Here is a 17,591-nt window from a genome sequence, read left to right on the forward strand (position 1 = left end):
ACTATACCCCTTCCAGTACTTGAAGGGGGCCTACAGGAAAGCTGGAGAGGGGCTTTTTACAAGGGTATGTAGTGACAGGACAAGGAGCAATGGCTTTAAACTGAAAGAGGGAAGATTTTGATTAGATCTAAGGAAGAAATTTTTCACTCTGAGGTTAATGAGGCACTGGCACAGGTCGCCCAGAGAAGTTGTAGATGCCCCATCCCTGGAAGTGTTCAAGGCCAGGTTGGATGAGGCTTTGGGCAACCTGGTGTAGTGAAGGGTGTCCCTGCCCATGGCAGGGGGGTTGGAACTGGATGATCTTTGAGGTCCCTTCCAACCCTAACCATTCTATGACTCTGTGATTCTATGTGTTACCTACAGATGCAGCAGCGTTAGCGAGTGAATTGCTGTTTTCAACCATCTCCATCCACTCCTTTACAATGGCACGTTTCCAGCAGCATCTGCCCCATTGCCATCCATGGTTCTATCTCCTCTCATGTCACCTCATCACAGTCTACTGGGAGGACCTCCGCACCAAAACTGCCAATTGCTTGTAGACAGACAAGACAGCCTGAATGAACTTCTATGACCAGAAAAAGATGAAGCCAATGCAGCATTCGCCCAGCCTCGGTTCTGTGAACGGGCTTAAGGATGAGGACAGACAACAGCTTCAAGTGAAACTCTGATACCCATCTTCAGAAAAAACTTATGGCAAATCCTCAAAGTAACCTACTCCTCAAAGGTTGTAAAACATCAGGTTTGTACCCCAGAAACGGACTCTTTCCTACTTTCCTAAACAAACAGCTAGTAGAAAAAGCACTTTTTGACAGGACACAGTATAGCTCTTAGTCAAAACGCAGGTAAATTAAAAAAAAATACAAAGACAGCATGAAGTCGCAGCTAGAACCACAAGTTGTACCTCACCTTCTATATTCAATGCTTGAGATACTTGGTCCATTGACTGACTTCTGGGAAAGCGAAGAAGACCATCCTCTGGGACTACAAACAGGACTCCAATCTGGAACGATTCTGATTAGGTCTGATTTCACTGTGAAATCTCAACTACTGAAGAAGACATCTGTGATATTCTTCACTCAAACTCAAAATGTATTCATGTTTTTAAGATTTAAAATTTAAAGATTTAATTTAAGTGTTCAAGGCCAGGTTGGATGAGGCTTTGGGCAACCTGGTGTAGTGGAGGGTGTCCCTGCCCATGGCAGGGGGGTTGGAACTGGATGATCTTTAAGGTCCCTTCCAACCCAAACCATTCTATGATTCTAATTAATTTTAAGATTTAAGATTTAAAATGACATACTCATTTTTGATGACAAGAAATAATTTAAACTCCCCTTCTCCTAGGGGCATATTCTGAGCCTAGGCCCTATTCTTAGGTACGTCTGAACCATAAAACATGTGCAATCGGTTCAGTAATATTTATAATCATTATTTTGTAAAGAGTACAAACAAAACCTCAGCATTTCCCAACAGAAAACAAATGGAACAAAGTCCAAACTTCTGTCTCGAAATCTATCAGTACAAAGATGATGAGACCAGAACCCACACACTGGAGAAGCAGCAGCACACCACACTTGTGCCCGTTAAAGCCACTGCCATTGTTCTACCTGTATTTTACTGAACAACAAGCAAAGCTTTCTACCCGAACACAGCGGGCACTTACGTACACGAGTACTCTCACTGCCTCAACAGGACCTTTCACACGGGTGAAGTTAGTAAGTGTAGGATAAGGGCCAGATGTATGTAAAGCTTCCAGTATCAGAAGACTGCTGAGCTGAAGTGCAGCAGTCATGAGCACCCGCGTGCTTCTTTTACAAACACTGATTTAATATCTAACACCGAATAAAATATTTTTCCCAAGACTGTACTGATACACTTGATGACCTTCGGCACAAAAGAAATATTTGCTGTTTTTTCCAGTAGCTCAAAGGGCTTTCAGTATGGGCTGGTTCCTGCAAAGCTGCATTCACACCCAGAGATACGCCCTCTGTTCCAAGCAGTGCCATATCCTGACAATGTGCTGTACATCCAAATCTTTTATAAGCTTTTCATATTGCAAGTTGAAAAGGTGTCTGCATCCCAGAAAGCCAACCGTATCCTGGGCTGTATCAAAAGGACCGTGGGCAGCAGGGCGAGGGAGGTGATTCTGCCCCTCTGCTCTGCTCTCATGAGACCCCACCTGGAATACTGCGTTCAGCTCTGGAGTCCCCAGCACAAGAAGGACATGGAGCTGCTGGAGCGGGTCCAGAGGAGGCCACGAAGATGATCCGAGGGCTGGAGCACTTCTGCTATGGAGACAGGCTGAGAGAGTTGGGGCTGTTCAGCCTGGAGAAGAGAAGGCTCCGGGGTGATCTTATTGCAGCCTTCCAGTACCTAAAGGGGCTACAGGAAAGCTGGAGAGGGACTTTTTACAAGGGCGTGTAGTGAAAGGACAAGGGGCAATGGATTTAAACTGAAAGAGGGGAGGTTTAGGTTAGATATAAGAAATGTTTCCCTCTGAGCGTGGTGAGTCACTGGAACAGGTTGCCCAGAGAAGTTGTGGATGCCCCATCCCTGGAAGTGTTCAAGGCCAGGTTGGATGAGGCTTTGGGCAACCTGGTGTAGTGGAGGGTGTCCCTGCCCATGGCAGGAGGGTTGGAACTGGATGATCTTTAAGGTCCCTTCCAACCCAAACCATTCTATGATTCCATGATTCAGAGGCACGCAGGCTGTAGATAGTCTTCCACAGTCACAAGCAAACATACACTAGGTATTGAATCAAAAAATGCATAAAAGTCTGTTTTTTCTGCCTCACGCTCACTATGAGTCACAAAATGCTTACAATGCACCATAACGTTAGACCTAATAAAGACAAAATAACGTGACACTCAACGACACTGAGAGAAATCAGGTCATCGCAGTGTCTGAGATAGAATCATAGAATCATAGAATCGTTAGGGCTGGAAGGGACCTTCAAAGGTCATCTAGTCCAACCCCCCTGCAAGGAACAGGGATATCTCCAACTAGATCAGGTTGCTCAGGGCCTCATCCAACCGGGCCTTGAACGTCTCCAGGGATGGAGCATCCACCACCTCTCTGGGCAACCTGTTCCAGTGTTCTACAACTCTCATGGTAAAAAATTTTTTCCTAATATCCAACCTGAATCTACCTCCCTCTATTTTAAAACCATTACCCCTTGTCCTATCACAACTGGCCCTCCTGAACAGCCTCTGCCCATCTTTCTTGTAGGCCCCCTTGAGGTACTGGAAGACCGCTATAAGGTCACCCCGGAGCCTCCTCTTCTCCAGGCTGAACAGCCCCAACTCTTTCAGCCTGTCCTCATAGGAAAGGTGCTCCAGCCCTCTTATCATCTTCGTGGCCCTCCTCTGGACCCTCTCCAACTGGTCCATGTCCTTCTCATGTTGGGGCCTCCAGAACTGGACGCAATACTCCAAGTGAGGTCTCACGAGGGCAGAGTAGAGGGGGAGAATCACCTCCCTCGACCTGCTGGCCACGCTCCTCTTGATGCAGCCCAGGATGCGGTTGGCCTTCTGGGCCGCAAGAGCACAAGAGATCCTGCAATGTCTTTTTTTACAGCAACATTTCCAGGTATTTTGGGAGATAGACCATTACTCAAAGTTGAGCAGAAGCCAGAAAAACCTTCCCAAAAGCTCACTGACAGGCAAACTGAAATTTTAACTCTAGAGCCACTTCACCTTGCAATCCAATCCATAAATTTTGTCAAGATTTCTTAAAATAAATTAATGTTTTGTCCCTTCTGCCTTAAGAAAGCCACTCCACAAGTAGACTTAATCTTTTTTCAATAGATAAGGTTTTCATCATCTCATCATCATTCCTTTGCATCTTTTACTACTAACTAACTTTCCTCAACAACAATCAGAATCAAATCCAGGATTGTGACAGCGTACCCACTCTCTGTACTGACACAATCTCATCCAGTGCATCCGAAATTTGCATTAGCCTGCTGAACTAGGTGAGGCTGATCAAAATTACTTCAGCTTCCAACATCCTATTTTTTATTCAAAAATATTCTCTTGTTAGAACCCAAGTGAGTGACTTTGTATTTTGTGCTTTCAGTTTCACTCCATTCTACTCCTTCAAAGTCACAGAAGTTTTCCCAGTTCTCTGCAGTACTTGCAATACCTCCCAACTTTATCTCATCCATAAATTACATGTGACTTAGATGGTGACCTCAACCTAAGCCACTGATATATGAAACAGGACGTGTCCCTAGGCTGATCTTGCTCCATTTCCATCCTGAAAATAATATAGAGTTTACTGCAACTCTTTTCCCACCAGCTTTAAACCATCTGTTGATTCTCATGTTAATCTATTTCCACCTAAGTATTTTTAGAGCCTTATGTCAAACATTAATTCATTTTAAGTAAATTAAATTCATTGCATTCATTTCCTAAAAACTTAAGTGTCCCAAACCACCTGGGGCAAGGGGCAGAACGAAAGGGATAGGAGAAGACATACTATATATTGTCATACCACGTTTGAACTTCAGGTCTTTTGTTCACAATCTGAAGTCAGCTTTTGCTTAATCTCATGGTTAAACCAACAGGCCTGAAGCTGATCACAACTTTTTTCTTTTAATACAATTACTTTATTTGCTGTTCTGCTGTAAAATAAACTGTTAACTTACAGATCCATTAAAAAGTTCTTATTGGATTTATACTTATTTCAGTATTGTAGAATGGAGGTTATGTTGGTCCTCTGATAAATCCAACATTTTAAGATTTGCATTAGATCTTACTACTCTATATAAATTGCTGCCCATGATTTACAACTACACCATCTCCATATCTCAAATTTCCTCATTCCTGCCTGTTGTTCCCTAAATTGTACTATCAGTTTTTTTTTCCATTTCTTCTGTTCTCATTATACATCTTCTCATTACGTATCAACGCCTCCTCTGCCTCTCCTAAAAACTCTGTTTATTTTGGGAACTTGTCAGAAATCAACCCTTGTCTTGTCATTACTAGTCAGCATTACAAATATCCTGACTATATTAAAAAGTCTTGAATCTAAAGAAGCCCATTTTATAGATGGGTTGATTGAGGCAAGGAAAAGTTGACAATTACATCAGCTGCTTAGCTGGAGGTCTCCAGACTCCTAGAGATCAGTTTGTTGGGCTCTGATTGGGACATGACTCAGAGCAGAGTTAATTTCCTCATATACTTCTTTAAATATTGTAGTCAATTACTGCTGCCAAAGAGCCTCTGAAGCTCAGGAGGGAAGGACGATCGCCACATTTTTCTCCATAGCACATTGCAGGTAAAATCCAGACATGTTAATCTTCCCAAATGACCCAAGAATGTCTAAGCATGTGGGCTATCACTCATACTTAGCGTTGTATTCAACCACAACAACCTCCCCTCTAGCTATGGGAACACCACAGAAGAAATAGAGAGTGAAAAAGAGGAGGCAAATCAAAACAGGAAGGAAAGCACAAAATCAGGAGATAGCATTTTACGGACAAACATGGACCTCTGCAGTTCCTGCAGGTACCATGCAGTTGTTTATGCAGTCTCCTAAGTTCTTCAAAAGAGCCTCACAAAATCAGTTTTAATTATTTAATAAATATGACATTTAATGACTGCAAAGGTTCCAAGGATGAGAAGATCTGCTCCTCTCCATTTGCAGAACGCTGTCAACTTCTATTTTTTCCTTTTCCCTTTTAGAGCTTTTAGTCTCTGCTATCATTTCCTCAACTAGGTCAACCTTCTCCTGTGCTACAACTCACGTCTTTCCCAGTTTGCAGAAAAAAATGTGGGTTTTTTTGGTCATTCTAGTGCCCTTTCCCACCTCTCTCATTTTCCTGTCATCTTTTGCCTTAAGCTCAAGCTCCTTTCTCATCTCTTTCAAGATTCTAAAGAAATCAGCCAACAACTTCAACATCATTCTGCTCACTGCCCTGCTCCCATCCCATGTGGGATTAAGTATTTCATTTTCTTCTGCAATCATTTCTGCGCACCTGCCCACTGTGTGCAGAGTGTGATTTCTTCTTCTCTCCTGGCACATGTTTCCACTCTCTTTCAAGTTTGTTTTCAACGCTCTTATTTACAAAGTTCTTATTCTGAGATCATTTAGGGCATTACACTCGGAGCGATCTCTATGATCGGACTGTTCCAATACTCTCATAAGCCAAAAAGAGCTCTCCTGCCAACAAAACGTTCTTTCCTTGCTGATAGTGAAATACCTAATACAAATTCACGTTTTCTCTAGTTCTCTCGTTACTACAGCTGTGCACTGAAAGGTGGTGACGCAACAGGAAAAAAGTATTGCTCCTTTTCTCAACAAACTTGGTTAAAATCCCAACATTTAAAAATCATAGAATCATAGAATGGTTAGAGTTGGAAGGGACCTCAAAGATCATCTAGTTCCAAGCCCCCCAGCCATGGGCAGGGACACCCTCCACTACACCAGGTTGCCCAAAGCCTCATCCAACCTGGCCTTGAACACTTCCAGGGATGGGGCAGCCACAACTTCTCTGGGCAACTTGTGCCAGTGCCTCACCACCCTCACAGTGAAAAATTTCTTCCTTATATCCAATCTAAATCTGCCCTCTTTCAGCTTAAAGCCATTGCCCCTTGTCCTGTCACTACACGCCCTTGTACTTTATAAGCAAGGGCACCTTCCAATCTCATTCAGAACTTTAGCACAAAAACTTTACAGCTATCTTGGATCTTTCGTTAATCTAACTTCCCCTAGATTTGTGTTCTCATTCTTTTTGTACCAAGCTCCTGTTTTACTGTGGACATGAAAAGGAAGAAAATCAAAGATCATTCATTTGGAATATTGCACAATTAAAAGCTAACTTTTGGTACTATATTAGTGCATTTTTTTATCATGAAGAACAGCATTTGTCGATAGTATCTATATATTTGCACCTGACATTTTCCCAATACTTGTAAATAAGGTACTAATCACGTTTTTTTGGAAGGCATTCTTACAGGCCACCATTGAATTTACATGCATTATATTATAAATGCACAGACATGTGTCTGCACACCCCCCCAACCCTCTCCAATCTTACTTCAGACAGGACGTTTCTCTGCTGTTAATTTTGCACAAGTAAGTATTATATGGCCTCAAATACTACAATTACAGTCACGCTCTGGAACATGATCATACCTAAGCCTGTGCTCCTGAAATTTCACTTACAAAGGACGTCATTAAAAATTCCACCTGAAATAACTGCAATAATTTGAAAAGAACACCTCCAGTATTAGCACCTCCAGTTAGTGCGCATTTGAAAAAATCTCAAATTGAAAATCAAATCGAAAAAATTTGAAATTTATGTTTCATAAACAATGACCTGCTCCGCAAGACACTTGTCAAAGACTTTTGTAGGAATCCTGAAGTACAATATGGAACTTTCTCTGCAGAGTGGTGAAAGAAAGAACAAAGAACTATAAAAACATGAAGTAATACCAAAAGCCTCTTAAGTAACAAACATTGAACAGATTGACCAAAATTCCAGCTTATGTAAGGAGCAAAATTGAACATGGAATATCTAACAGAAAACACTTCTTCTTTCTTAAGCAAGACTGAGAAGATTGGGAACTCACAATCCAAAGCAGAAAGGCCAACAAGCATGTAGGTGGCAACCATACTGAAGAAGAGAGCTGTTGTCTGCAGCATGCCACAAAACGGGCACTCTCCTTTATTTCCTACGTGCTGGGAATTGGTTTAAGAGGAGCTATGGGTTGATGCTTCATCAGCCAGAGTAAAATGAACCAGTCAACACTTAAAGCTCACACAGTATTTAACAATGGGGCCATAAATTCCAGTGCCTACCACAAATTCCAATTGGGAACAATTACAGGCTATCTACCTACATTCTCCTGACATTCTGGGGGGTTGGAACTAGATGATCTTCGAGGTCCCTTCCAAACCAAACCACTCTGTGATTCTATGATTCCATGATTTTCAAATACGTACATTTTTTGGTTTGTATTTTTTGCCACATTTAAAGCTGTCCCAGAGGCTACGCTTAATGGAACAGAAACGTTTCGCTCTAATTTACTTCAGGCATCAGTTTGGTTGACAAATACTCAAGAGTCTGTTGCATTCAATGTTAGCAGCTTGAAGATGTGGCTTCAAACATGGTTTGACAGGCTGTTACAAAACTTATAAAATTAAAAAAAAATTATCAGAGCAAAATAATTTTATGCAAAATAAAACTCAATATGCTAATTCAGGTACTGTGGTCTGAAGGTTGGTATTAGGATATCACAGAATCACAGAATGTTGGGGATTGGAAGGAACCCCAACGGATCATCTAGTCCAATCGCCCTGCTGGAGCAGGACCACCTGGATCAGATCACACAAGAACGCGTCCAGGCGGGTTTGGAACATCTCCAGAGAAGGAGACTCCACAACCTCTCTGGGCAGCCTGTTCCAGTGTTCTGTTCCCCTTACTGGGAAGAAGTTCTTCCTCATGTTTAAGCAGAACCTCCTGTGTTCCAGCTTATATCCATTTCCTCTTGTCCTATCATTGGATGCCACTGAGAAGAGCCTGGCTCCATCCTCATGACACTCACCCTTTCCATATTTATAAACATGAATGAGGTCCCCTCTAAGCCTCCTCTAAGCTCAAGAGACCCAGCTCCCTCAGCCTTTCCTCACAAGGCAGATGCTCCACTCCCTTCATCATCTTTGTGGCCCTGCGCTGGACTCTCTCCAGCAGTTCCTTGTCCTTCTTGAACTGAGGGGCCCAGAACTGGACACAAGATTCCAGATGCGGCCTCACCAGGGCAGAGTAGAGGGGGAGGAGAACCTCTTCGACCTACTCACCACACCCCTTCTAATACACCCCAGGATTCCACCGGCCTTCTTGGCCACAAGGGCACGTTGCTGGCTCATGGCCATCCTGCTGTCCACCAGGACCCCCAGGTCCCTTTCCCCTGTGCTGTTCCCCAGCAGTTCAGTCCCCAACTTGTACTGGTACGTGGGGTTGTTCTTACCCAGGTGCAAGACTCTACACTTGCCCTTGTTGTATTTCAGTAAATTTCTCCCCGCCCAACTCTCCAGCCTGTCCAGGTCTCTCTGAATGGCAGCACAGCCTTCAGGTGATATGTTTAATTATACAGAATTCATGAGAATTTTACATGATAAATGTTCTAAACACTAATTGATTTTCAGAAAGAATGTCCTGAGAGCTTCTCTAAGAAATTCTTAAAATTTTCTATCAGCATTTTCATCTCCATTCCCCTCAGAGACACTTATTTTAATTTCTTTTCAGGCAGAAGGTTACACATTTGAAAATGATCACTCAAAAAAATTGTGTGTGGCTTTTCACTGCCTATTGCATTTTCACTGATGGTTCCCTGGTTTCCTACAGGAACCTGGAGGTTCAACATAATCACAGCCAACAGCCAATCTTTTATACGTTTTAAGAAATACTTATACTTTCATTTGCACCCTTCTTAGTTATGTACTTCCACTTCATATCTTCAATCACCAAAAAGATTAATATCAAGTTTAATTGAAAAGTCTCAAATTAATACAGTATTACATCATAGCTTGCTTATTTTTCCATGTAATACAAAAGGCCCATAGTTCTTTTAATTATTTTATAAATAGAAACAGGAAAACTGACTTTCCTCCTTCAAGTGCTGCGGACTGAAGCTAGTATTAGTAAATAGTAGTATGATTCCCAAGTGAAAGAAACTTCTGTTTTTTTGTAGCAATTCAATGTGTATGTCTACATGGATCAATGTTCTGCATCCTTCTTTCAACTGAAAAGCAGCTTTTCCAATTACAGTGCAACACCACAAAAATATATGGAATAATTTACAATAATTCAGTTCGATACTGAAGTGAGGGATCGATCTTGTACGACGCACTGTACAAAACACAGGCTTATTGCCCACGTCTGTACAGCATTACTGACAAAAAAGTTTCAATTGATTTATTCTAAATTTCCCCAAACAATTAAAATCTAATCCAAATCCCTGTCCAGATTAGCATGCTATCCCGTATCAGAAAGCAACACGAACAATACCAGACATTTTATCTATAAATCTCAGTCTATTAAAATGCTGATGCATACATTTACAAGTTTCATACTATCCTCTTCAAATCTGCTGTCAGAGACTCTACACTCTTAAAAGGGTAAGATCAGCTAAACTTTAATGCATGCTTATGCTTGATTTTCTTTTCCTCATCTTTTTGCTTCAAATATCAGACTTATTTAAGTCACTGCAAAATAGTGTAGCTATAAAGAATACGTGCATTCGATCCAGCAGCTTGGAAAACCAGACATTTCAGATAATATGTCATCAAAATTATTACATAAATCAGACATGCTTTATGGTGAACTCAATTATTATGTCACATGTAGTTACAAGACTACTTATTCTTTCTTTTAAACAGCATGGATGGGTTTTTAACAATCAAGAGCTCTGTAATTGCAAGGGCAGACCTCATAAAGACTCAAAATTTAGTTTCCAAGGTATTTTAATTAAATCCCAAGTCCAAAAAGTCTCCACAACAAAGCAGACAGGAAGAATATTAGCTGGAAATATGAAGCTCTATGACACTAATATCAGAGATGAACCTATACTGCTTTAATGGCTAAAGAAGAGGCCTTTTATTTCGGCCTCTTAAAAAGATGGAACAGTTACCAAGTAAAATCTCCCTAAAAGTTCACATTGTGTAGAATCTCTGCCTCCAGTTTCAGGATCATCTCTGATAAACATTAGTACTTCCTCTTTATTACCCATACATATACAAAATTGTAAGTGTTCACACAAAAGGAGCAAGAACCAATAATCAAGAATACATGTAGCATTCCATACAGTTGTGGGGGACTGGGACTGTCAAAATGACTCACTCTGAAGTATCAAGAGATGTTTTTTCCAGCATGTTTTAAAATAAAATACAAATGTCCTCAGTTCTCCCTCACCTTTGACTTGTGTCTCAGATAATAGCCAAATAATTTATGTATAGAAAAAAGTCCTCCCCGTTGTGGATGTCAGCCTTCTCACATGCTCTCATTTCAGGAGGAAAGTGCTAATCTTAGTTACCATTTGAAAGCTATTATACTTATTAATCATTCCAAAGAACCAAATCAGAGTAAGAATTTTAACAGAACATTCTTATGCTCAAATTTTTTACAGATTTAGCATTTTCCCATTCTAATAATCTAAATATTGCAAGATGAATTCTAATCCTTGAGCAGCGTTCTCAGGACTTCCTTCAGCGTTTTGCTCGCATCGAGCCACTGCGTTCCCGTGTGTCTGGCTCCACTGTTTGTAAAATGAAAACAGAGATTCCTACTGCACCATTAACTGCTAATCTGACACTGAAACGGTGATTTTATTGTCATGGGTGATGGGATGGAGAATTGTATAACTCCACTCCCCTAACAGGTACAGTAATAAGCTGTTAGTTCTTTAGGCAAAGGACACGAATCTGTTGGATAAAGGCTTCATTCTCTGCCCGTAATCAGCAGCTTGAGGGCCTTCTGCAGATTCTGCACAGCAGTGCTCACATCTTCATACTGCAAAGCACTGCCAGCATATTTGCAATATTTCTGAGCTCTGGCAAAGTCCTCTGGTGTCAAACGGACTTCCCCTGCAAAAACATAAGTATTACAAAGTTACTATAAAATAAATCTGACCGAGGCTTCCTTTCACTTGATTGCTGTGTTTTACTTATATTTGTGGTAATATTATGAAAACCAGGCAAACACTTGTGGCACCATTACAAAGATCAAGCCACAGCGTTGCTTCTGTTCATTCTTCCTGCCATTCACATAATAATGCTTAACTTCTTTGCTGCTCACATTTGAAAAACATAAGAGGGCCTTTCTAAACAATGGTATTTGTACGAGCCAGTGCCTTTCAAAAGTAAGTCAATACCTTTGAGAAAGATCTGCTCTTCACCTAAGGCAGCAAAGGAGAGATTTTAACAATAAGCTAGCTGTAGCCATATCACAACCTGCAAGAAATGATTGTATTTACAGTATAATTTGCTCTCTTCTTCAGGAACACCACATAGTTAGAAACTGTTCCATCTCAACTGGAATAACTTTTCAAAATGTAGAAGCATTTCTCACCGGCGTGTTTTTGCACATTTTACATTTCTGGTTTTTTTTTTTTCCAAGTAATGTTTATGTTTCCAATTTTATGTATGTTGACTGAAAACAAGATTGATCCCATTAAATGTGCCCATTTTCATAATACTGGAGAACACCAGCAAAACATATTCTCATAGTACAAAAAAAAAATTAACTGTTATTTATTAATCAGAATATTTTCTTGACATAAGTTAAAACATTGGGAATTCTGTAATGCTCACACATATGCATTCAGTCTTCTAGAAAGCATAGTAGAGACTTAAGTCCTAACTGGCAGAAGATTTAATACGTGAATAGCATCACTGATACTATAAAATAAAATACTTTATTTGATAAAATAAAGCAAAGTTATGTCACTGTCCCTTCTTTCACTCACAAATTCACTGGGAGTTTTAAGGCTAATCCCATGGCGCTTCAGTAACCTACAGATAAATTATAAAACCTGTACTCATGTTCTTCCAGAACAAATTAACTTGTAAAAGACTGATTTTTACGGACACAAATACAAATTACATGCAATGCTAAAGAATTCTGAATTTATTTGATAGGTTTTCCGATAGTGTCTTATAAGCAATGAATAGATTAAGAAAAAATGCTTTTTAAAATGCACCACAGATTTTATACAAAATTGGTTAAACAAAGACCTAGCTCTCTAAGCACAGTTTTCTAATTTTAAGCAATGACATGAATACACTTAGACACGTTTTTTATGGTACAATTTCAGTTAGCTGGATCCCTTTCTTTCAAAATAAAACTGCTGTTAGCAATACTGTGAGAACGTTTACTAAAGAATCTCAGTTCTTATCAGAAAATGTCTATTATATTTGCTTTTCCTTTCCCCAATCTTATTATTTAAGACCAGCTTTGGAACAAATAAAACGGAAAACCTGGGAATATTAAAAACGAGACTGGTCTGCTGGTTTTCAAAACAACCCTACCCCAATAAAAAGCAGAAGGGTAAGTGCTCCTAAGATTAATTTCATCAATTTTTAAAATATACTCTAGAATTCTGTTTATTTTCCGTTCACCAAATAACTGTTGAAGATTGAAGCACAGGACAACTTGGTGGGCTTGTTATTGTTGCAATGTGTATTATTCTACTGCTGAGTAAGCAAAGCCACATTAAATCTCTTAAAATACATACAACATGTGTGTAAACACGCATGAGGGAGTGCACAAACACAGGCACTCACTCAGGTTATTTTGTAAGCTAAAGCCACAGACTAAAAGCAGCTGGAGTCAATCTGTGACCACGTTACTGAACATCTTTAAGAAATTAAAAAGACCAAGTTCCCCTCAAAGTGGCTTTATGCTCCGACGCCAAAAGAAACTACAAAATCATTCTTTAAAAACTGGCCAAGGCATCAGTCCAGTATTCAACTAATTTATTGGAAGGAAGCCTAAATTCACCAGTCTAATCTTATTTTTACAGTATGAGCTCTATTAATGTTTTGCTGGCATAAAGCCTTATTTATTATGAAATCTACTTCAGATGCTATTATGACATAACTTGAGGGAAAGAAGTTAACGATTTTAAATTTACAAACCTAAGTTTACAGAGTAAGGGCGTTGATCTTTTGATGTGCTCAGTGGCCTCAGCTCCTATTGAAGCCATCACCTCACAAAGGACAAGCAGAATAGGAATAAAACAGCTCTGTGTTCTTAAATTTCCAAATAATGTGAAACTTAACTATAATGTATAACCACAAGAGTTAGTAACTAACTTCAATTTACATATTCCAAGGGTTAAGAAGCTTTGCAGAAAAGGACTTGGGAGTCTGGGTGGACACCTGTTTGCCCATGAGCCAAGGATCTGTCTCACACGACATCCTCGTCTCTAAACTGGAAAGACATGGATTTGATGGATGGATCACTTGCTGGATAAGGAATTGGCTGGATGGTCGCACACAGAGAGTTGTGGTCAACAGTTCAATGTCCAAGTGGAGGCCAGTGACGAGTGGTGTTCCTCAGGGGTCAGTACTGGGACCAGTGCTATTTAACATCTTTGTTGGTGACATGGACAGTGGGATCGAGTGCACCCTCAGCAAGTTTGCAGATGACGCCAAGTTGTGTGGTGTTGTGGACACGCTGGAGGGAAGGGATGCCATCCAGAGGGACCTTGACAGGCTGGAGAGGTGGGCCTGTGAGAACCTCATCAAGTTCAACAAGGCCAAGTGCAAGGTTCTGCACGTAGGTCAGGGCAATCCCAAGCACAAGTACAGGCTGGGCGGAGAATGGATTGAGAGCAGCCCTGAGGAAAAGGACTTGGGAGTGCTGGTGGGTGAGAAGCTCAACATGAGCCGGCACCGTGCGCTGGCAGCCCAGAAAGCCAACCGTGTCCTGGGCTGTATCAAAAGAAGCGTGGCCAGCAGTTCGAGTGAGGTGATTCTGCCCCTCTGCTCTGCTCTCGTGAGACCCCACCTGGAATACTGTGTTCAGCTCTGGAGTCCCCAGCACAAGAAGGACATGGAGCTGCTGGAGCGAGTCCAGAGGAGGCCACAAAGATGATCCGAGGGCTGGAGCACCTCTGCTCTGGAGACAGGCTGAGAGAGTTGGGGCTGTTCAGCCTGGAGAAGAGAAGGCTCTGGGGGGATCTTATTGCAGCCTTCCAGTACTTAAAGGGGGCTACAGGAAAGCTGGAGAGGGGCTTTTTACAAGGGCGTGTAGTGATAGGACAAGGGGCAATGGATTTAAACTGAGAGGGGAGATTTAGATTGGATCTAAGGAAGAAATTCTTCCCTCTGAGGGTGGTGAGGCACTGGAACAGGTTGCCCAGAGAAGCTGTGGCTGCCCCATGCCTGGAAGTGTTCAAGGCCAGGTTGGATGAGGCTTTGGGCAACCTGGTGTAGTGGAGGGTGTCCCTGCCCATGGCAGGGGGGTTGAAACTAGGTGATATTTGAGGTTGCTTCTAGCCTTAACCATTCTATGATTCTATATATGCACCTGAAGGGAGGGTGCATAGAGGACAGAGGCTTTTTTCAGTGGTGCCCAGTGACAGGACCAGAGGTGATGGGCACAAATTGAAACACAGGAGGATCCTGTCTGAACATCAGGAAACACTTTCACTGTGAGGGTGACCGAGTACAGGTACAGGTTGCCCAGAGAGGTTGTGGAGTCTCCATCCCTGGAGAGATTCAAACGCTGTCTTCTGAATTAACAGTGACATTTTTCTCAAACTTCTTCCTTCACTGCTGCAAATTAAACCATTAGGAGCGTACAGGGGTAGGGGGACACACAAAGGACATGGTCCTGAGCAACCATTTAACAGAACCCTTGCTTGAGCTTGAGACGACTTCAGAGGTCCCTTCCAACCTCAACCATCCTGTGATTCCTAGCTCTAAAAGCCCAACAACACTGAGATGGGAAGAGTATACTATATTTATCCTACACTAAATTTATCAGCACAGTAGTTATATTTATTACTGAAATGTGACAGACATATGGAATCTATAACTAATGTCAACAAGCATGGTCCTTCTAGTTTAACAGGAACACAAAGTGAAAACAGAAAGGTGATTTAACTAGAGTTAAAATAGTTTTAGAATTAAAATAATGTGTATTTTACATGATATATCTGCTTCTCCCTGGTATCCTTTTCTATCCATCACGCATTTTTCCTTTTTATGAAGTTGCTGAAATACAAGGCAGCTGATTTAAGAACATTTTAATAATGCAACTCGGTGTATAACAACAGCGATGGCAAAAGTAACTGAAATGATTTTTCAAACAAGATGCTATTTTTTCCCACTGAAGCACTTAAGATATTAGAAATATAAATCCTCAAAGATTTCTTCTTAACATCATGAAAACATGTAAAATGTCAAATTATTATTTCTATTTTGTGCGTAGAAAATCAAACATTATTATATGCACAACTAAAATGGACAAATGGTTACTCTATATTAGGCCACCTGTGGAAGGGAGCATATGGTAATGTAAGAAGATTTTATAAAAACTCTGTGTAGCACAACCATGAATGTGTTTAGTGTTAGCAAAATCCAGGAGTAATAAATTTTTTCCGCAAACGACACCAGGAAAGTGCACACACACATTATACAAAGTTGCTGTGTAGCTCAAGATGCTGTTGTCAGAGACATTAATCAATGTCTAATTGCATAAGCTTCGACACTTTCAAAAGTCAATGTTAAGCTCTGAAACCTCTTCTCAAAGGACAGGACGATTACTGAAGGATTCATGCTGATTAAAATCTAAGGAATACTGTTACTTTAACCTAATTTTCTTTTGATAAACTATTCCACTTTTCTCCACCAAAAGCTTCTCTCCCATCATAGCATCAGTCAAATTCCTTCTCCCATGTTGTGGGAAGGAAAGAAAATATATAATATATTTTTAAAATATACATTTGATCTTACTAGCAGAAAGAGTCTTGCAGGAATATGCGGAATATCCTGTTTGGCTATGACTATACTAGTACATTCATCAGTGCCAGGGAATGCGTCTCAGCACTCAAACTTGACTGTCTACACTGTCAAACTGCTGGAACAGACTCCAGCATGGTTTTGGCCCATGCAAACTAGCACTTTCCCAAACAATTCCTGGGCACGGCTTGTGGTTAGAGCAGGCTAGAGACCATTCCACATTGGCAGCCTTCACAAACTACCCTGTTTAGAAGGTTTAAAAGTTTAATAGTATGGATGTGAGTGGTTTCTGTGCCAGCTGTTCTCAGTGGCAAATATTTACAGGCATGTTTAATTTATTAGTATAAACACAGACATCGTGCCTAAACCGTGGAGCAAGTGTTCTTTGCACTGTGCTAGGCTCTATGGATCTACTGGAGGGCAACACTGATCCCTCCTTCCTGTCCAAAGGAAACTTCAGTTCCATAGGAATAGTGCATACCAAAGGCTAACCTCAGCACACAGCCAGGATCGAGGCCAAATATATCTGCTGCGAGTCAGGAGCTGGCGAGGGCTCCCGAGTGCCACAGTTTAGTACATCCGTTGGGAGATACAGGCATTTCCAAATCTACCTACAGGTCAGGGAACGAGGCTACTGTGGAACAGAGTGCTACTAATTAAAAGGACTCCTTATCACAGGTAAGTAGCCAGAGGGAACAATGCACTGGTCCTATCCAGATAGTGGATAAATGAACTTCTAATACTTAACGGAGAAATAACGTTGAAATCAAAACAATGACATTTTTGACAACCAGAATTGAACATTCAAACCAAGAAACAATGACTAAAATTTTCAGAGTAGTTATCCACAAACCTATTAGAATGACCATCTAGAACATCACGATAAGCTGGTTAAATATGAAAGCTTTGCTGTCAAACAACATAAAATTAGCTTCCCAATTAGCAGTTACGATGGCAAAGTTTCAGCTGTTTTGGTTGAGGAGCTACCAAAAACCCCATAACAGCCCCCAAAACTCAAAAACTATCACCAAGATAAACGGTTCAGCTACATGTCTGAGGTATTATTTTCAATAAATGAGTTAACTGTCACAAGACATTACAGTAATACGCTAGACAAACAA

The 17,591-nt window shown here is 41.0% G+C and overlaps 1 protein-coding gene across 3 annotated transcripts in view; it reads right to left on the bottom strand.

The window, feature by feature from the left end:
• Positions 1–11,065: 11,065 nt before the first annotated feature.
• Positions 11,066–17,591, bottom strand: part of LOC147529133 (vacuolar protein sorting-associated protein VTA1 homolog) — a 46,632-nt gene continuing 40,106 nt past the window's right edge. For all 3 annotated transcript variants that reach the window (XM_086632032.1, XM_086632031.1, XM_086632030.1), the window contains one exon: positions 11,066–11,586. In XM_086632032.1, the coding sequence (XP_086488158.1) occupies positions 11,441–11,586 (146 nt within the window). In that variant the 3' untranslated portion in view covers positions 11,066–11,440. The remainder of the gene's footprint in view (positions 11,587–17,591) is intronic.

Source organism: Tauraco erythrolophus, chromosome 2 (genome assembly GCF_009769465.1).
Source record: "Tauraco erythrolophus isolate bTauEry1 chromosome 2, bTauEry1.pri, whole genome shotgun sequence".
NCBI lineage: Eukaryota > Metazoa > Chordata > Aves > Musophagiformes > Musophagidae > Tauraco > Tauraco erythrolophus.